The 22,412-nt window shown below is 40.0% G+C and overlaps 1 protein-coding gene across 5 annotated transcripts in view; it reads right to left on the bottom strand.

Moving 5' to 3' along the window:
- Positions 1-22,412, bottom strand: part of USP15 (ubiquitin specific peptidase 15) — a 76,937-nt gene that overhangs the window by 32,334 nt on the left and 22,191 nt on the right. For 4 of the 5 annotated variants that reach the window (XM_068400794.1, XM_068400795.1, XM_068400793.1 and 1 more), the window contains exons 4-6: positions 20,133-20,259; positions 14,852-14,997; positions 9,039-9,100 (exon numbers count right to left, since the gene is read on the bottom strand). In XM_068400794.1, coding sequence (XP_068256895.1) covers positions 9,039-9,100; positions 14,852-14,997; positions 20,133-20,259 — 335 coding nt within the window. Of the gene's footprint in view, positions 1-9,038; positions 9,101-14,851; positions 14,998-20,132; positions 20,260-20,899; positions 20,959-22,412 lie in introns of those variants that run through there. The other variant, XM_068400792.1, reaches the window with a different exon arrangement.

Genomic DNA, 22,412 nt, shown 5'->3' with positions numbered 1-22,412 from the left:
GCTAGTCTGTCTCATCTCAATCCCACAGAAAGTGATGGAACAACTAATCCTAGAAACCACTTCCAGACATATGAAGGACAAGAAGGTGACAAGGACTAGTCAATGAAATGGAAATGTTGCTTAACCAGCCTGACAGACAGAGCAAGAGCCTTCTCCGTGGTGCCCACTGAAAGGACAAAAGGCCATGAGTATAAACTGAAATAAATCAAATTCCATCTGAACATAAGATGATGTTCACAAAAAAAAAAAGTTATAAACTGTCACTTTTTTTACATTATGTGGTCAAAAACTGGAACAGGTTGACCAGAGTGGCTGTGCAGTCTCCATCCCTGGAGATATTAAAAATGTGACTAGACATGGTTCTGGGCAACCTGCTCCAGCTGCTTCGGCTTTGAGGAGGGAGAAAAGGATGAGATTATCTCAAGACGTCCTTCCACCCTCACGGACTCTGATTCTGTGAAGGTGTGGTTATAATCAGGCTACCATACAATTTAGTATTTTAAAGAAAGCTTTAGTATGTTTAACCTACTTCAATTTAGACTGTTCTCTTCTTACAAAAACCAACTAATTCAGTTAATCATACTTCTTCGGGTGGTGTGCATGAAAGGTTGATGTTTTAACATTCAGCAATCAAAAAAAAAAAATTTATGTTCAGGGTATGCATTTGTTAAGAGTTTCTCAACCCTGCATTAACTGATATTAATGAACATGTTTGTTAAACTAACTTGAAAACGTCTGTTGTACATTACCAATGTTTGATGTTTACCCACAGGGGCTCAGACACATGGTTACCGCAGTCTAACAAGCTATTATGCATCAGCAAACAGCAGTCCAGCTCTTGACTGGCTTACAAGCTCTGACAGCTCTTGCTTTTACAATTTAAGACACCAGGGTAAGTCCCCCATTAGCACTATTCTCCACAATTATCTTTCTTACAGCAAAGTCAGTAGAAAGGCACACCTGTCTGCACATCAACTGCTTCAGGAAAAAAACCCAGATTTTAACTCTCTTGGTTAAAGATGATACTTTTCATTTCAGTAGACAAACACAGTTTTTCTTTTGAAGACTCATGGATATTTTTTCCTAAAAAGATTGGATATACAAGCATTAAATTATTTCAAAAAGGATAGCTAAGTATCTTTTATTCTATTTTTTTTTCTCTTAAAAACATGATGGGAAACAAAAAAGAACCAAGTAAGAGCCTTTAGTGTTTTTCCAAGATAAAAAGGCATACAGTTTTGAATCAGCAAAAAAAATTATGAAAAAATTTACTATGTGACAAATATGTAAGAAAACATTCATTATTACAAGGAGAAAAAACTATGTGTACAGTCTCAAATTTTTGTATGGTCAAAAAAAAAATCTACGCACTCCCTTTTACAGGCAAAAATTGTTAAAGTTAACAGCAGACCATCTGTAAAGTATGCAAGTAGCCAGCTATTAGGATGATTTATTGCACAGTGAAGTCTAAAAAAAACTGGATCAGAATTAAATCTCTTGCTTTTATTATACACACAGATGTATATTGATAGATTAATTAAAAATTCTTAGTTTTTTATATATAAGAAGCATTTTTGAAGAATATGATGGATCAATAGATTTAATTCTTATTAAGTATTCTAAGAATACAACAAAAAATATTTCTCTAAAATTAGAAGGAATTAAGTTTGTAGGTAATAGCTTCTTTGTATGGTTCTGTAACTTGCTTTTATATTTGCACATAAACAGGTAACAACTTCTTAACAGAAAACTAACAGAAACCTTGTCGTGGCTATTGATTTGGTAATTCGTGGAACTTCAAAACTTAAGCTCCTTCCTTCTCCTTGTCTCAAGTTTTATAATCACAGACTGGATGAAAGGTTTTAAGTGTTGTACAGTTTTTCCTGCACACAAGTAATTTGATTTTGTAGTACAATTGCTTAAGTTACTTGAACTACCACCTTAGATTTTTTTATATCTTAGTTTAAAACATCCTCTTGATGATAATAAACCATTCAAATAGGGTTGGTTGGTTGTTCTTCTGCCTGTGGAATAATCTCCTGCAGAAGTATACAGATACAAAAAAAAAATTGTCTGCACACAGATCACAAGCCTTCATTCACTGACTGGGATCAGCAGCAACTAAGCTACCAAAGCAACTGGGATCTCCATGTTTGGATGAGTTTGTCACATGTCTGACATTGAGGAGACAGTTAGTCACAGAAGAGTTAGTATAACAATATTTTCTGCAGAACTGTTCATTAATGCTGAGTAATATCTACTTTGGGAGCAGATGACAGCAAAACATTCCAGAAGTCACTATGTGTTCCACAGAAAAAGTTTCACAGAAGCCAAGCTTCCTGAGCAACAACATCCCAGTAGCTGATATAAAGTTAATATAAGCAGAACCTCTCAGAGAGCCAAAAATCCAGCTATTCCTAAGCCTGACTGACCTCATGCACATTTTAAGAATGTACACCACATTCAGATACTTCCAGCCAAAAAAACCCTTTTTAAGCAGCATTAACATATAAGACAATAACGGGTATCATTAAACTTTAGAGGGGGATTTTACAACAGATGTTGTAATTACTTCCAAAATTAAGTAAATTCAGAAGTTAGAAGAACAGTACACATAAAAGAAATCCAAACACTAACAAGCTTGGACATAGAGCTGAAATTCTAAGTAGAACAGCAGGGTCTCTAGTCCTATATAAAAAGGATCTCAAACTTGAAATAATTTCTTCCTAGTTTCCTCAGAAGAAGAGACAATTATTTTGATAATCTTTTCACTTGTACTGATTCATTATATGTTTAAGAGAAACAGAATTATCATTTTTGTGAGTGTTCCTTCCTATCCTGAGCTGAGGTCCCAATCTGGCCACTTTCAAAGTAAATATTTTCTTTTCTTGCAGTAGAAAAAGATCCTCACACCTTTAACATGTTTCTCATAAAACACTGCCAATGTTCATCACCTGCAGCAGGAAGAAAGAAAAATTACCAAGCGAAGCAATCAATACAAAGATTGCTGTTATGCTTCCGTTAACAAAAGGCAGCGAAAATGTGCATCTTACTATCTCTCATTTTCAGCTGTCACAACATAGGTTGTGCTGCCATTCAGAGGGACCTCAACAGGATGGAGAAATGGGAAAACAGGAACTTCGTGAAGTTCAGTCAAAGGAAATGCAAAGGTCTGCATCTGGGGAGGAATAACCCCAGGCACCAGTACACACCGGGACAGGGGAGGGGGCGGGCAACCAGACGGAAAGCAGCTTGGCAGAGAAGCACCTGGGGTCCTGGTGGACAAAATGTTGAACAAGAGCCAGCAACGTGACCTTGGGCCAACAACCTTGTGGGCTGCATTGGGAAAAGCATTGCCAGCAGGTCAAGGGAGGTGATCCTTCCCCTCCACTCAGCACTGGCAAGACACCCCTGGAGTGCAGAGTTCACTTCTGGGCTCCCCATTACAACAGAGACACAGACATACTGGAGCAAGTCCAGTGAGAGGCCACAAAGACGACCAAGGGATTGCAGCATCTGACCTATGTGGAGAGGCTGAGAGAGCTGGGACTGTTCAGCCTGGAGAAGAGAAGGCCCTAGAGCAACCTTATCAATGGGTATAAACACCCAGTGGAAGGGAATGAAGAAGACTGAGCAAGAGCCTTCTCAGTGGTGCCCACTGAAAACAGAAGAGGCCATGAGCACAAACTAAAACACAGGCAATTCCATTTAAATATAAGAAATTTTGTTTTACACTGAGGGTTTTCAAACACTGAAATAGGTCTTCCAGGGAGGCTGTGCAGCCTCTGTCCTTGGAGATGCTCAAAACCTGACTGGACACAGTCCCATGCAACCTGCTCTAGATGACCCTTCTTTGAGCAGGAGATTGAGCCAGACAGTCTCCAGAGATGCCTTCCAACCTCAACTATTCAGTGATTCTGTAAAAAACTGATTTTCTGAAGTGATCCTGCCCTTTTCAAGCATTATAAAGCTTTCATACTTTCCAATATTCTATATTTTGACCTTTCTAAATATGGCATTTTATTCCCTGGCCTCACAATTTATGTTTACAATTTGTACTCTTCTAGAACAATTACTACAAAGAGGTAGTCTCAGCAGGAACTGGTGCAAGATCAGTGTGTGACCAACGACAGGACTGTAGGAAGGTATCTGGATGTACACTATTTGTGATGACAAACTAATACTCCTAAAATGCATCTCACACAGAAGACTCAAAAGCAAGTGTTTAATATTTCTACCCCTTTAAACATTATCAGATTTTTCATAAAGTTATGAACAGATGTAAAAATCCGTCCTCATTACTGCTTGTTGATAGTTTCTGTTTGAATCCACTAAATTCTGCAAACCTTCCAGTATAACAATGCATTTGAATACCAAATTTCAGTCAATCTTTCTGATAGCTACCAAACCTCAAAAACGTACTCCAGCTTCACAGTAAAACTATTCATCCTCATTTGCTGGTTTACTTACAGCCTCCTCTGACACCAGTATTCTCAATTATCATTTTACTTGTCCCCAGATCAAACATTTTCCAGGAGGTATTCTTTAATCTATATACTGCTCCTGAATGCTTTACATAACATGGATTGGAAATTTGGCAGAATAAAAGCAGGTGCCATCACTGAGTTACCTAAACGCTTTTAACCTTCAAAATCTACATTTAAAATTTGACTCAGAATTTACATTTCTACTAGATGCTTTTTGAGGTCAGAGATAAAACCTCAAATATTTTGCATCCCATTCTTTCTGCTGCTCTACATTCTCAATTCTTTGTGTCAACCTAGGATGGTTGGTGAAAGAGTCTGGGGCACAAGTTGTTTTCTCCTCCCTCCTTCCATTTTCAGGTGATGACGGGGGATGGAATAGTAGGATTCTCTCTGTTAACACCTGGCTACGAGACTGGTGCTACAGGCAGGGCTTTGGGTTCTTTGATAATGGCTGGTTTTATAAGACACCAGGCGTGACCGTAATACATGGGAAAGGTTTATGTCGTAGGGGCAAAAGGGTTCTGGGACAGGAATTAGCAGGGCTCATTCGGAGAGCTTTAAACTAGATTCGAAGGGGGATGGGGTAGTAGCTGGGCTTGCACCACTGGGGCAACGCTCTAGTGTTGAGGTAGACCAGGAAGCTTCCCATCCCCCTGGGGTGAAATCGGTGTGCTCAGCTCGCTCCCTGAAATGCCTGTAGACCAATGTGCGCAGCATGGGGAATAAACAGGAGGAGTTGGAAATCCGTGTTCGGTCGGGGGGCTATGATCTAGTGGCAATCACAGAGACTTGGTGGGACGCCTCGCATGACTGGAATGTGGTCATGGATGGCTATGTCTTGTTCAGGAAAGACAGGCCACTAAGGAGAGGTGGTGGAGTTGCTCTTTATGTGAGTGCGCAGCTAGAATGTATTGAGTTCTGTCCAGGGGCGGATCAGGAGCGAGTTGAGAGTTTGTGGGTGCGAATTAAGGGGCAGGCTGGCAGGGGTGATACTGTTGTGGGTGTCTATTACAGGCCACCGGATCAGGATGAGGAGGGTGATGAGGCCTTCTACAGGCAGCTGAGAGCAGTCTCACAATTACAGGGCCTGGTTGTTGTGGGGGTTTTCAACTACCCTGATATTTGCTGGGAGGCCTACTCAGCCAGCCATCCTCAGTCCAGGAGGTTCCTCCAGTGCATTGATGATAACTTGCTGATGCAAATGGTGGATGAGCCAACTAGGAGAGGAGCGCTGCTGGATCTTATCCTCACTAACAAGGAGGGTCTGGTTGAAGAGGTGAAGGTTGAGGGCAGCCTTGGTTGTAGTGACCATGAGATGGTAGAGTTCAGGATCTCAGGAACAGAATAGCTAGCAGAATCACAACCCTGGCCTTCAGGAGGGCCAACTTTGGCCTTTTCAAGCAATTGCTAGGGGAAATCCCATGGGACAGGGTACTAGAAGGTAAGGGGGCCCAAGATAGTTGGTTAGCATTCAAGGACTGCTTCTTCCGAGCTCAAGATCAGAGCATCCCAGCAGGTAGGAAGTCAAGGAAGGGTACCAGGAGACCTGCGTGGTTAAACAGGGAACTGCTGGGCAAACTCAAGTGGAAGAAGAGAGTGTACAGATCATGGAAGGAGGGGCTGGCCACTTGGGAGGAATATAAGTCTGTTGTCAGAGGATGTAGGGAGGCAACTAGGAAAGCTAAGGCCTCCTTGGAATTAAACCTTGCAAGAGAGGTCAAGGACAACAGAAAGGGCTTCTTCAAATACATTGCAGGTAAAGCCAACACTAGAGGCAATGTAGGCCCACTGATGAATGAGGTGGGGGCCCTGGAGACAGAGGATAAAAAGAAGGCGGAGTTACTGAATGCCTTCTTTGCCTCTGTCTATACTGTTGGAGGCTGTCCTGAGGAGCCCCAGACCCCTGAGGCCTCAGAAAAAGTCAGGATAGAGGAGGAATCTGTCTTGGTTGATGAGGGCTGGGTCAGGGACCAATTAAGCAACCTGGACGTCCATAAATCCATGGGCCCTGATGGGATGCACCCGCGGGTGCTGAGGGAGCTGGCGGAAGTCATTGCTAGGCCACTCTCCATCATCTTTGCTAAGTCGTGGGCAACGGGAGAGGTGCCTGAGGACTGGAGGAAAGCGAAGGTCACTCCAGTCTTCAAAAAGGGCAAGAAGGAGGACCCGGGTAACTATAGACCGGTCAGCCTCACCTCCATCCCCGGAAAGGTGATGGAACAACTTGTTCTTCGTGCTGTCTCTAGGCACATCAAGGATAGGGGGATCATTAGGGGCACTCAGCATGGCTTCACCAATGGGAAGTCATGCTTAACCAACTTGATAGCCTTTTATGAGGACGTAACCCGGTGGATAGATGATGGTAAAGCTGTGGATGTGGTCGATCTCGATTTCAGTAAAGCGTTTGACACGGTCTCCCACAGCATACTCGCAGCTAAACTGAGGAAGTGTGGTCTGGATGATCGCGTAGTGAGGTGGATTGTGAACTGACTGAAGGAAAGAAGCCAGAGAGTGGTGGTCAATAAGACAGAGTCCAGTTGGAGGCCTGTGTCTAGCGGAGTCCCTCAAGGGTCGGTACTGGGACCAGTTCTATTCAATATATTCATTAATGACTTGGATGAGGGAATAGAGTGTACTGTCAGCAAGTTCGCTGATAACACAAAACTGGGAGGAGTGGCTGACACAACGGAAGGCTGCGCAGCCATTCAGAGGGACCTGCACAGGCTGGAGAGTTGGGCGGGGAGAAATTTAATGAAATATAACAAGGGCAAGTGTAGAGTCCTGCATCTGGGCAAGAACAACCCCATGTACCAGTACAAGTTGGGGGCAGAGCTGTTGGAGAACAGCGTAGGGGAAAGGGACCTGGGGGTCCTAGTGGACAACAGGATGACCATGAGCCAGCAGTGTGCCCTTGTGGCCAAGAAGGACAATGGCATCCTGGGGTGTATTAGAAGGGGTGTGGTTAGCAGGTCAAGAGAGGTTCTCCTCCCCCTCTACTCTGCCCTGCTGAGGCTGCATCTGGAATATTGTGTCTAGTTCTGGGCCCCTCAGTTCAAGAAGGACAGGGAACTGCTAGAGAGAGTCCAGCGCAGAGCCACGAAGATGATTAAGGGAGTGGAACATCTCCCTTATGAGGAGAGGCTGAGGGAGCTGGGTCTCTTTAGCTTGGAGAAGAGGAGACTGAGGGGTGACCTCATTAATGTTTATAAATATGTAAAGGGCAAGTGTCATGAGGATGGAGCCAGGCTCTTCTCAGTGACATCCCTTGACAGGACAAGGGGCAATGGGTGCAAGCTGGAACACAGGAGGTTCCACTTAAATATGAGGAAAAACTTCTTTACGGTGAGGGTGACCGAACACTGGAACAGGCTGCCCAGAGAGGTTGTGGAGTCTCCTTCTCTGGAGACATTCAAAACCCGCCTGGACGCATTCCTGTGTGATATGGTCTAGGCAATCCTGCTCCGGCAGGGGGATTGGACTAGATGATCTTTCGAGGTCCCTTCCAATCCCTAACATTCTGTGATTCTGTGATTCTGTGATAATGTCTTCCTAAGCAAGATGATACTGTTCATATTAAGCTTAAATTGAACTCGGGCTTCATTAAGCAACTTAATAGAAGCTAGCACTCCTAATAAAAGTGTTTAAGATAAACCACCAAAGATAAAGAATCTCTGTCCTTCAAATGATAAGCAATGATACTATAAAAATGTTTTAAAACAACAGTGAACCTCAGTTACATGCATGCAGAATATCAGAAGGAATAAAAGGAACTTAAAATAACTTTTTATGAAAGGTTTGCTCAAGAACCAGTCAAAAGGAAAAAACATAGTTAACTATTTGTAAGGCTGAGATCATGTTAGTTTACTAGTAACTAGTTCCAACTGTTCTTCAACAGAACATGATCTAGATCCTGGAAACAATATTAAAAAAAGGTTATCCATCTAAATGAGAAAAACCACACTCAAGTCTTTCTACTCACTTGCCATTATCAAGGTGTGGTTGATAATGGCAGCAGGAAGAACAGAAAAGAAAAAGAACATTGTACTCTTAATCGATGACAGCTCAACAAAGAACAAAAGCAACATGCTGGTAATGTAGACTGCAATTTTAATAATGTTTATGTGTAAATATTGTGCTCTGGAGATAAAAGGACAAGCTGTCTATGAAAACATTTACATATAAGAAAAATACTGATAAAATACATATATCTGTGTTCACCTAACAGATACGCTATGCTTTGAAACAGAAATCTAAAGCTAAGTTTTACAGTTTTCTACTATGGATTTTTTTTCCTGTTTTTAAGCAGGATAATATATATCACTGGCTAAAATAAAAATTAAGCAATGTATATGCAGGAATTCACCATTATTATGTCATGTTCGACAATTTGCAACACACAAATACCCGATTCGATATATTTTGAGCTAAAACATCTGAAGGCCGATTTTCAAAATAAAATGCCACTTTTTAAAAACAGGGTTTTTTAAAGCAAAATAACATGTGAAAATAGTTAAGCTATAATGAATAACATGACTTAAATTCACAACTTACTTAGGAGTTGAAGGACCTCTTGGCCATGTTCCATCCTCATTCTTCTGTTCTATAACCAGTACCTACCACAAAAAGTGTAATAAGAAAACTGAAATAAAAGTATCAGTAGATTGGAAAAAAAAAGCAATCTTTTTTAATGGATTTGCTGACATGTGATTGAGACAGAAAAGACTGAGGTTTAAGTTACTATTCCCTGAGGTTCAAGAATATTCCATTCAATTACACCACACCTTCCTCTTGCTCTACTCACTTTTTTGTCCCCACACCTTAATTCGTGCAACTTTGGGCAAGCCACTTAATGTTTCTGTGCCTCAACAATCCATGGATAAAATGTCAAGACCTTACCTCTCAAAGAGGTTAGAAGATGACCTGCAATGTCTAAACAGTATCTATGAATCTATAGAAATCATATGTCTGTACAACAGCCCTGTTAAGGAAGGGATATTCCTGAAGGAGTTTTGCTTCTGGCACAACACAGATCAGTAGGAAAAAAAAATCCAAACCAAACTATTTTCTGCCTTGATATCCTTAAAATCATACCTGTCTGGTTACTCCTGTATTTTTTGGAAAAGCATTCATCTAATATTAATTTTCCAATGGGTGAGTTGGCTAATGAAATTAATTTCATTCAAGTTGTTATTGGTACAAAAGGGAGTACAGAACACTCAGTCCTAAACACAGATATCAAGTGCCATTTGAAACACCTTTAGGTATTTGAGATATCTGCCCTATGCTGGCAGATATGACACAGGACCTACAAAAAGCTCATGCCTTTCTGGATTGACAGCTGGGATAGTCTAGATCATCTGAAATGGCAACTAGACTCCAATATCTAAATTGTATCTAACTCTTCATTTCCAATGCAACTAATTCTGCATAACCGTACACTGATGTTTCAGGATGGCAATTAACTGCCATGCTATGCTTGTATGTGTCTACACAGTGACATATGTTCACATATGTACTCATGCTCAAAACCTTATGTATAAATCATGTTGCCACTTGAAGATGTAATCACATTTTCAGACTGAATGCACTAAGACATGACATTGAAATCCAGCTTTCTATCATGACCTGCTTTCTATCTGGAAAACAATAGCCTGCTGTCATTGGTCATGAATGCTGGAAGACAGATCCTGCCATATTTCCTTCCACTGGCTCTAAGAGACTACAAAATAAAAGGAAGATTTAGATTTAAAAGTTCAGTGGAATCCCTAAAGGCTCACTTCAGAAACCAACTGATAAATTCAAAACATTAATTTACTCAATCACATACACAGTTTAGAATTACACAGTAAAAAATTACTATTAGGTTAGACAGACTGTAATAGAACAACTATTATTAGATTAGGAGGCTCAGCAAGAAAAATAACAACCTTGTGTGTCAGCAAGTGCAACTGACCAAACACACATGGTCTACCATGACATTTAGCATTTTCAGAAACCATGGTTAAACTCAGTTTTGAATAATATTTGTTTTTCTGAAAGTACAGATGTCACCTAGAGATCTTTCTATGGCTATATTAGACCATGCTTGCTTCATAGTTAATGTTTCACTGGGACAGAGGCAATTTGCAAGTTACATCTTTGACGCAAATCTTTCATGGGAGATGCGGGCTCTTCCAACAAGACCTCTGCATTGTTAAAACTACCTGTGTGAGGGTTTAAGTGCATGCACGATGAAGCTAAAGGGCACAATATTTCAAGCTGTTATTTTGGTGCACTGATTACTTACCTTTCATGCCGTAAAAGAAAACTGAAGCACAGAATAAATACTGCTGGTAAGTAGATTAAAGTCAAGTATTTCAAAGTAAAAGGAAATACTTTAATATAATCTCACCTACAATTACTGCCATCAAATTTCATCCATTCATATTTGTAGCACAACAGCATGAACTACAGCTGTTGAAAAAACATCCAACTCTATTTGAAGACTAAACAATCAATGTAATAATCTGAAAATCTGGGGCACAAGTTGTTTTCTCCTCCCTCCTTCCATTTTCAGGTGATGACGGGGGATGGAATAGTAGGATTCTCTCTGTTAACACCTGGCTACGAGACTGGTGCTACAGGCAGGGCTTTGGGTTCTTTGATAATGGCTGGTTTTATAAGACACCAGGCGTGACAGTGATACATGGGAAAGGTTTATGTCGTAGGGGCAAAAGGGTTCTGGGACAGGAATTAGCAGGGCTCATTCGGAGAGCTTTAAACTAGATTCGAAGGGGGATGGGGTAGTAGCTGGGCTTGCACCACTGGGGCAACGCTCTAGTGTTGAGGTAGACCAGGAGGCCTCCCATCCCCCTGGGGTGAAATCAGTGTGCTCAGCTCGCTCCCTGAAATGCCTGTACACCAATGCACGCAGCATGGGGAATAAACAGGAGGAGTTGGAAATCCGTGTTCGGTCGGGGGGCTATGATTTAGTGGCAATTACAGAGACTTGGTGGGACGCCTCGCATGACTGGAATGTGGTCATGGATGGCTATGTCTTGTTCAGGAAAGACAGGCCACTAAGGAGAGGTGGTGGAGTTACTCTTTATGTGAGTGAGCAGCTAGAATGTACTGAGTTCTGTCCAGGGGCGGATCAGGAGCGAGTTGAGAGTTTGTGGGTGCGAATTAAGGGGCAGGCTGGCAGGGGTGATACTGTTGTGGGTGTCTATTACAGGCCACCGGATCAGGATGAGGAGGGTGATGAGGCCTTCTACAGGCAGCTGAGAGCAGTCTCTCAATTACAGGGCCTGGTTCTCGTGGGGGATTTCAACTACCCTGATATTTGCTGGGAGGCCTACTCAGCCAGCCATGCCCAGTACAGGAGGTTCCTCCAGTGCATTGATGATAACTTGCTGATGCAAATGGTGGATGAGCCAACTAGGAGAGGAGCGCTGCTGGATCTTATCCTCACTAACAAGGAGGGTCTGGTTGAAGAGGTGAAGGTTGAGGGCAGCCTTGGTTGTAGTGACCATGAGATAGTAGAGTTCAGGATCTCATGTGGCAGGAACAGAATAGCTAGCAGAATCACAACCCTGGCCTTCAGGAGGGCCAACTTTGGCCTTTTCAAGCAATTGCTAGGGGAAATCCCATGGGACAGGGTACTAGAAGGTAAGGGGGCCCAAGATAGTTGGTTAGCATTCAAGGACTGCTTCTTCCAAGCTCAAGATCAGAGCATCCCAGCAGGTAGGAAGTCAAGGAAGGGTACCAGGAGACCTGCATGGTTAAACAGGGAACTGCTGGGCAAACTCAAGTGGAAGAAGAGGGTGTACAGATCGTGGAAGGAGGGGCTGGCCACTTGGGAGGAATATAAGTCTGTTGTCAGAGGATGTAGGGAGGCAACTAGGAAAGCTAAGGCCTCCTTGGAATTAAACCTTGCAAGAGAGGTCAAGGACAACAGAAAGGGCTTCTTCAAATACATTGCAGGTAAAGCCAACACTAGAGGCAATGTAGGCCCACTGATGAATGAGGTGGGGGCCCTGGAGACAGAGGATAAAAAGAAGGCGGAGTTACTGAATGCCTTCTTTGCCTCTGTCTATACTGTTGGAGGCTGTCCTGAGGAGCCCCAGACCCCTGAGGCCTCAGAAAAAGTCAGGATAGAGGAGGAATCTGTCTTGGTTGATGAGGGCTGGGTCAGGGACCAATTAAGCAACCTGGACGTCCATAAATCCATGGGCCCTGATGGGATGCACCCGCGGGTGCTGAGGGAGCTGGCGGAAGTCATTGCTAGGCCACTCTCCATCATCTTTGCTAAGTCGTGGGCAACGGGAGAGGTGCCTGAGGACTGGAGGAAAGCGAATGTCACTCCAGTCTTCAAAAAGGGCAAGAAGGAGGACCCGGGTAACTATAGACCGGTCAGCCTCACCTCCATCCCCGGAAAGGTGATGGAACAACTTGTTCTTCGTGCTGTCTCTAGGCACATCAAGGATAGGGGGATCATTAGGGGCACTCAGCATGGCTTCACCAACGGGAAGTCATGCTTAACCAACTTGATAGCCTTTTATGAGGATGTTACCCGGTGGATAGATGATGGTAAAGCTGTGGATGTGGCCTATCTCGATTTCAGTAAAGTGTTTGACACGGTCTCCCACAGCATCCTTGCAGCTAAACTGGGGAAGTGTGGTCTGGATGATCGCGTAGTGAGGTGGATTGTGAACTGGCTGAAGGAAAGAAGCCAGAGAGGGGTGGTCAATGGGACTGAGTCCAGTTGGAGGTCTGTGTCTAGCGGGGTCCCGCAGGGGTCGGTACTGGGACCAGTTCTATTCAATATATTCATTAATGACTTGGATGAGGGATTAGAGTGCGCTGTCAGCAAGTTCGCTGATAACACAAAACTGGGAGGAGTGGCTGACACAACGGAAGGCTGCGCAGCCATTCAGAGGGACCTGCACAGGCTGGAGAGTTGGGCGGGGAGAAATTTAATGAAATATAACAAGGGCAAGTGTAGAGTCCTGCATCTGGGCAAGAACAACCCCATGTACCAGTACAAGTTGGGGGCAGAGCTGTTGGAGAACAGTGTAGGGGAAAGGGACCTGGGGGTCCTAGTGGACAACAGGATGACCATGAGCCAGCAGTGTGCCCTTGTGGCCAAGAAGGCCAATGGCATCCTGGGGTGTATTAGAAGGGGTGTGGTTAACAGGTCAAGAGAGGTTCTCCTCCCCCTCTACTCTGCCCTGCTGAGGCCGCATCTGGAATATTGTGTCCAGTTCTGGGCCCCTCAGTTCAAGAAGGACAGGGAACTGCTAGAGAGAGTCCAGCGCAGAGCCACAAAGATGATTAAGGGAGTGGAACATCTCCCTTATGAGGAGAGGCTGAGGGAGCTGGGTCTTTTTAGCTTAGAGAAGAGGAGACTGAGGGGTGACCTCATTAATGTTTATAAATATGTAAAGGGCAAGTGTCAAGAGGATGGAGCCAGGCTCTTCTCAGTGACATCCCTTGACAGGACAAGGGGCAATGGGTGCAAGCTGGAACACAGGAGGTTCCACTTAAATATGAGGAAAAACTTCTTTACGGTGAGGGTGACCGAACACTGGAACAGGCTGCCCAGAGAGGTTGTGGAGTCTCCTTCTCTGGAGACATTCAAAACCCGCCTGGACACGTTCCTGTGTGATATGGTCTAGGCAATCCTGCTCCGGCAGGGGGATTGGACTAGATGATCTTTCGAGGTCCCTTCCAATCCCTGACATTCTGTGATTCTGTGATTCTGTGAAAAGTTATTTTAATGACGAAATTGTTCAGTCAGTTCACATTTATATTTGTGTAGCTTTAACATCCAATATTTTTCGTTTTATATTCATCTGGAAAGGTTAAAAATTATCTTGTAAGAAATCTTCCCATAAAGTGATTTTTGAAGTGATGATACAGCCTCACACTAAAGCAGGTTTTCAAGCTCTTTTGTCTCCATAGTTCTTATCTGACATATTTTCATTTTTTCTTAATTTCTTTCTGAAATCTGGGCAGTAGAATTTGAGTAGAAGACATTATTCTTTTAGAGTACCTAAAAAGTTCTTCAGAGTTTGGTTTTCATTATGGGAACATATCCCAGATCCTAGGAATATTTTATTATTTCAGGTTTTACCAAATTCAACTCAGTAACGTTACGTTCATTTACTTTTAATTCACCAGGAGAGTTAAACTGATCTTTAATCCTGAAAATATACTCAAAGATTACTCTTATTGTGATGAATTTTTTATAAAATCTTCTATTTCTAACACATTCTATTAGGAGGCAATTTTCATTTAAGTAGTAGGAAAATTCATTGGGTATAGTTACACTTTCATGAGTTAAAAAAAAAGGTAAAAAAAAAAGAAATAATATTACACGGTACCTGTCCCTGGTATAAACCAGCATCCTGTATGGTACTGTCTGGTTTATTCAAAGGTTCAAAAGTATTACTCATGTATTTGTTCCACAATCTGGTCTCTTTTTCACCTGGAATATTGAAGATTTTTCTTATCTCTTTTTCAATTGTATCTGTTTTGAGAGGGAGAGAACACAAGCTTAGCATTTCACTACAAAAACAGTATAAGGCCTAATAAAGCATCAGAATCACATAGTCTTTTCTCATATTCAAAATATGAATGAAACTGTAGAAACAGCCACGCAACTACATCACCTTGTAGGACAAGCAGAAAGTTGCTAGTTCGCTTGCCTTTAAAATGGAAACAGGCAGAGGACTATTTTATTCCCTCCTGAATCTCTTAGCAAAGCAGACCAAATAAAGAGAAGCTGATAAATAACAGATGACAGGAGGTACCTAGGTACCCATCTACTAATTTCTCAGAGTATGTAACACAGGACCGTGGGTGGGTAGGGAACGATTAGAAGCACCACTGGCAGCAAAAGCAGGTGCAGGATGGACAAGTCATTCTGTTCCTCTCCCTAAATCAAACTCTTTGGTTTTCACTCTTCTACTACCCTTATCCTAGTGCAATTAGCACTAACCAAAATATACATGCATAAAGTTTAATCTACATGCTCACAGAAATTAAAGACTACTCTGTAAAACTGAAGGTCATAAGTTTATTTTAAAAGGACAATGAAAGATTTTACATCCCTGAAAGGTTTAACATAAAGAGGTCTACCAGCTCCTACTCTACCTGACAGAAATATAATCAGTGTTACATAATTTTAAGGTAGTATAACTATTGTCTACCACTGGAACTTAAGAAGTTCATAATTAACTCCATTCTGCTTATGCAAAAGTAGAGTTTATTAAAGAGTGCTTTAATTTGAACTACTATGTGCAGCGCTATACCACAGCAACCTCACTTAAGATGTTGGTTTTAATCGGTACACTCATAAAGCCCCAAGGCAGCCAAGACTCGTAACAGCTAACACAGAAAAGAAAATAGGAGTCAAGAAATGTACAGTTTATTCCTGATCATCAGCAAAAACACAATTTAAAAATGGTGACTGTAAGCTCTTTGACAGACATTCCTCTGAAGTTTCAGGATAAAATACCAGTGTTTCAGCTCCTCTAGAATTCCCCTTGTCACCTTTCACTTAAGATTATTATTTTCTCATCTAATACCAATCACTATGTTACATATAAAAGTCAAAACGAGACCTGAAGCTTGAAAGTACCCTGTAAAAATCCAGCCATGGGCTTGTGAAATGCATGACAACAGGCCAGTGTAATATTTGTAGGTACTGTAGGCAACTGAATACAATTTCCCTCTATCCTAGTAAACACATATTTTGGTATGAAAGCAGTGTTAGACTGGATCATCTGTTTCTGTAATAGAGGTGAGGTGCTATAAACAAGGCAACAGGCTGTTACTTGATTTGTTGACTTTTTTTAAAAAAAATCATGTACTGTCTGGATCAATTCTCAACCAATGATTTCAAATAACTGTATTTGAATATAAGAATGAATCTAGTTAGCAACAATCTTCAAAAAAAAACCCACCCCCTCCAGATCTATCAATGACTTTCACTAAAAGAATTTACAAAAGATAATTTTTTATTATCTTATTAATATCATCACAATTATTTGAGCATTGCAGCTCGTATTCTTCACAAGTACTAAGTTAACATTTATTATCATAGAATCATAAAATTGTTTTGGTTGGAAAGGACCTTTAAGATCATACTATGTTAATTTTTAACATATTCCAGCTTCACTAACAGAACTGTTATGCAATAGGATGTATCAATCCTGTCAGATGACTACACACTATGTCCAAGACTCTGGGAAGAGCATGTCCCACTTCACTATTTTGAGACTGTGAAACTGAGGTTCTTTTACATACTTCCATAAATGTAACCAATGCACACTTTATAATACTTCCTCTTGCTCTCCAGCAAGTATCACCAACGTGCTGGCTTATGATCTAAAGTGAAAATGCCTGTTTCAGTGTAAATGAAAACATTACATTCAAATATGTATGGTCTGAGGCATATTGTGTACAGGGTTCTCCTCTAGTAGTGTTATACACATCCCGTGTATGAGACGATTAGTACTAGGATTATGTCTAAAAGAGATAGGAAGAACTGCCCTTTAAAGATGCCTCTCACTCCATCAGCTATATAGTCACAATTTCAGATAGTTCAGTTTGAGAGTTAAAGGTTATGGATCCCATATAGGAGATATCCTATATTGTTAAAAATCAGATAGCTTCTCCAAGAAACGGCTGCATGATTTAAGTACTATTTTGCAAGACTACATGGAAAAGTCTTGATGAGATGCTGGAGAAGTTCAGCGGATCGTAACACAAGCAAACCCTGGCTCCTAAAGGCTAGTGCTATCACAAATACTGGCAAAGGGAAACTGTAGTAAAATGTTAATCTGTACTACAAAACAGTAATCCAGCTCCCTAAAGAAGGGAAAGGCTAGTCACGGATCCCAGAAGAAATTGTCCTCAAGGGTGGCAACTTTTACATTCTTTTATTCTGCAGCAAATTAAAGGGAAAGGTGAATCAAAGCCATTTGCCAAGATAATTTACTAGCAGGTTCAAAAGCCAATGAGATACAAAGCCACGGTGTAATCTTCTACAAAGTTTATCAGCTCAGTTTTGTAATTCTTTTATGGCATTGCAGACACAACCTGACCCCCATTCATCCATAACAGAGGCTACAGTCTTCCTGTCATTTTGTGGTTTCTAAAATTCCTGAATAAAGGTAGAAAAGGCCTAAGCTGATGACTTAGTTTTATCATACTTTCATATGATTAAGACTCTTGGATGGATCATTAACTCATTTTCACTCAGAAGCCCTGATGTTCTCTAGAATCAGCAACAATAACTAGACTGAAATGCTGCCTGAATGACATATATTGTCTAGCTCATTTTCTTTTTAGAATTAAAAAACCACACCCCTTAAAGAGTAAGTCATCAAGCAGTCTCAAAGTTAATACGCACTGCCTCCAAGACAAGAGTCCTCAATTGTAGGAGATTCCCAAGAAGGTCCAAAGAACACATTAAATATTTCCAGTACCGCCCCATGAAAATGACTGTCATTAATAAGTCTGCCCTTTATAATTATTTTTTCCTACCTTGTACTAACTTATTGACATATAGCTTAGCTTAGTTTCTGTTTCAATGGAAAAGCAAAGGTATTCCAGGAATAATGCACATTTGAAGATTGGTAGGTCAATATTAATATTGTGCTCAGAGTATTTAACACGCTCCAAAACTTTCTCTGCTTACGTGAATTAAGGAAGGTCTTGTCTCGATCTTTTGAGGGCATTACATAATATAATGAATGGTGGTAGGCAGAAAAATTAAAACTTCTTGAAAACACCATAGTACCTTACGTCCACTCACTTTAGTGGGGCTGATATTGACTCTTGTTGTAGTACAAGTCTTCTGCAACCGTAAGGAAAATGCATCCCTTACCAGCATATGCAAGGAAGGGTGAAAAATAATCAAGATTCTGTAAGACTCCTTTTGCCTATTATTTATTGACATAATGAGCATCTCTGCCATATATTTGATGAATCCCAGAACTACCTTAAATATACTTACGGTAAGGACAGGGAAAAAAAAAAATGACCATCTTATTAATGGATGATAAGAGAAAAACCTCAGGGATCAGTTATTCTTTCACTCTTAAAACTGGTTTTAATTTTTCTAGCTCTTCTTCTAAGATACAAACTCTTCTGGATGTCCTGGCTAGGAGGGCCTTGCTTGGTGCTCTGCATAAGATTCAGCTTCAGAAAGGGCATGTTTTTAAGGCTTCCATGTCACCCACATCTCAGGAAAGCAAGTAAGGCCAGTGTCTGGAAAGGGTTTACCAGTGGGCCTGACTGTTTCTCACTACCCTTTATGACAACTTTCTCATAATTGTTATTCTCTCTCCTAAGAACAAAATGAATACACCTTCAAGTCACGGTCATTCCAAAATGCCCTGCTTCTGGTTAGAGAAAGAAAATACCAGAAATTCATCCATTACCTATAATTCCAATGATACAATTAAATTCAGTATGGCTGCAAAATAGCTTGTATTTGGTCCTCAGGGAAGGATAATGTTAAATTGTTTTTTCTAAGTTACTGGGTTTGCTTAGGGAATAATGAAGTACATCCTCTCAAGTTAAACCAGATCTCTAAAAGGCCAATTAACATACAACACCGAAGCCTTGTTTCAAGGACAAATTTCATATTTTTTAAGTTTTTAGTCTAATACAAGCAGACGATTACTTATTTCACTTAAAGATTAAAATTTAGCAAAGTAAAATGATTCTGTTTTTACAGCAAGCAACCCGCAAAGAATTAAAGGGTAGCAAGCAGAAGTCACTACCTTGGTAATGTAATGTAAAGAGAAGCAAAACCTGAAAAAACTACATAGTTGTCAAAGAATGTAAACAAAGAGTAACGGCTGGGTATAAAGTGCCAAGGGCATAAAGTACAATTCTAATGGCACAAATACAGCTGATTGAAAGACTCTTATCTCAGACACACATACACAAATACACTAAAAATTGAGTTTATACGATCAGCAATATCCTTGCATATGTTCTGATTGTTATTTTTCAGAGACAAATATGTTCTCAAAACAGGTTTCAAATAATGACACAATGCCCAAAGAGTAGACAAAATAACTACAAATAAACACCAGTTCAAGGTTTAATACAGGAGTCAGTTACTGTAAAAGATTGTGCCTGGCCTGCCACTTCATGACCCAAAGAATATTGCCTTTGTAGGTCACCTTTAGCCACTAATTTATAAATTCAATTCATTCTTATGTTTTGTAACATACCTTTCTCTTTATATATATATATATATATATATATATATATGACTAAAGAGTGTTGGCTAATGAAAGATGTGCATGGAAACACAGGAAAAGAAACACTTCTCACATACCAAAAGCCAAGACAAAGCACTATGGAATCCAATAAAGGTAATGAAAAACATCACACTCTTCACTTCCTGAAAAGTGCAAACCTCTACAGGTAACAGAGATGCCTAGATAACAAAATGCAGATTTTTTTTTAAATTGTATTAAAAATCTTAAATATTCCAAATCCAAGAGCAGTCCCACCCTTTTTAATGGTTACAATACCCATCTATCATTTTACCTAGAGACTTATTTATTCAGAACTTGCTACCAAGTACGATTTAAACACAAATAACAATCATATATTGTTAAAAATAGTTGTGCATACCTATTGTATCAGCTTTACTAAATCTTCGTGTGACAACATTGTTCATATTTCCATTTTCACAAAGCTTTAATTCTGTTAGATATACTTCTACTTTGCAGTGCTTTACAAACATACCCTGTTCAACAACCTGAAAAACAGATTGGGGATCAGGTATCAGTCCAAACATGTTTTCATATACGCACTTCAAAATATTTTTGAGAACTCTTCAAGAAACTGAAGTTCAAGGAATGTAGGACACAACCAATGCCAAAAATTAGAAATAAAATTTTCCTATAACTTTTTAGAAATACAGTAAACTAAAAAGTAATTTTTTTCCATGATCATGATGTCTTACATGTGTATGACAACAACTCCATGACTTTCAAAGTGTTCAGTACAGTGGAAATCATAAATATGCATATTTAACCAAAACATAACATACTTTATCAAAAGACACCAAAAGTTATTTTTATTTCAAAACACATTTGTTGTATACTACTTCCTCAAAACACAAAGAACTAGTTTTCACAGTTAAAGAATACTTATCAAAAACAGAATACACACTACTAAAATCTGGATATCACATTTTTAAACAAATCCTGTATTTAAACAAGACTTACAAATCTTCCACTTATATTCTGACAACGAATACATTAATTTGAAATTTCACCTACTGATTACAGTTGCTTATTATATGTTCATTTTTGTAACACCTATTACAAAATAGCTAAGTATACAGGATTTTTTTTTAATAAAAGTAAAATGTAGAAAAAAATATTCAGGGTCACCTCTTAACTGTTTTTCCCTTTGATCTTCCAAAGTGTAACTGCAGTACTTAGTCATGTAGACTGTTCCAAAAATAACCATCGGCCTGATATGTGATACATCTGACAAATACGGTAAAAAAAAAAAAAAGCCACTAGCTAATTGCTAGGAGAGATCTGCTATCTCCTGTACAAATATAACTTGTATGCACGTGCCATAGGAAAAAAAAAAATTAGTGAATGATTTAAATTGCTGTTCAGTAGTTTGCCTTAGTTTTAATAATGTCAACCATGACACTTAAATAAAAACGCATCTTAATTTAAACATCTTGGTAGGGTTTTCAGCTACTAGAGTAACAATAAAATAGTTGCAGTAAACAAAACTGTGCAGTATGGCTAAGACATTTCTGAGAATAAAACTGACAGTGTAGTGCTAGTATTACCACATCCTATTACATAAATCCATGTTATTTGCAAAACTTGATGCAACAAAGGGGATGAAAAAAAAGCATAATCCCACCTCTATGAAAAAACATTAAGGCAGACAGGAGAAAGAATCATGAACAAATGACAAAAGCACCAGAAAGAAAAATTCTGAACCAGAATATGCATCTCAGAGGATAACTACTGTTCATACTGGCAGAGAATAATGAGGCTATGTCAGTTTACCTGGCGACTCATTACACTCCATGTATTTTTCCAGTTAGTTCCTTCCAAGTAGAAGGCAAGTTACTCAAATTCCCCTTCTCGCTCCTTTCATTTTCCCCCCAATGTGAAAAAGTTACAGAACTTTTACTTTACCATGATCATGGAAGAGCATTCAGTTTGCTAAAATCCACCTTCAGGAAAAACAGTAACAAGTTGATAACAGATATATCTTTAAAGAAGGAGAGCCATTTTAATGGATTTCAGCTCTTATAGGACTAGAGAAAGAGACATTCCAGGTATGTCTCTTTAAAAAAAAGATCTCTTATTTTATTAAAAAAAATCCAATGAACTATTTCTGTTGCTGACCAAATGAAACACGAAGACACAAAATTTCTCCTACAGCTAAATCTGGCATTTGTTTGAAAGTAATGCACTTCAAGTAAGTGGTCAGTATGCATGTAGTTAGACCATACTCATGTCACAGGAGGAAAAAAAAGTTATATTACACCAGAAGTCATATCAAACTATATCCTAATCATAACAATCTTTCAGCATTTTTTCAGGCATTAAAATAAAGATCCTTGTAAAAGAACGAATTAGCCCTAATGGTCAATTTAGAAATGGCAAACATATCAAAACGCATTTTAAAACTTAAGTAATTCAGTCCAGTGAGCACGCAATGGTAATCACTAACCTGAAAGTCTTAAGAAATAATATAAACAAAAAAGATTATCTGATCAATAAACTGGTAAAATGTCATATTATGTTAATAATAAGGATGGTATGTGCTGGAGAAAACAAAAATTAACATCAAAGATGTTAATTCTTAAGTATCTCAAACTGACAGAGGGCTACAGCAGCCAACGTACCATGGACTACCACTTGTGTT

Source organism: Nyctibius grandis, chromosome 5 (assembly GCF_013368605.1).
Source record: "Nyctibius grandis isolate bNycGra1 chromosome 5, bNycGra1.pri, whole genome shotgun sequence".
Taxonomy (NCBI): Eukaryota; Metazoa; Chordata; class Aves; order Nyctibiiformes; family Nyctibiidae; genus Nyctibius; species Nyctibius grandis.
This window is presented reverse-complemented; position numbering and strand designations above follow the sequence as displayed.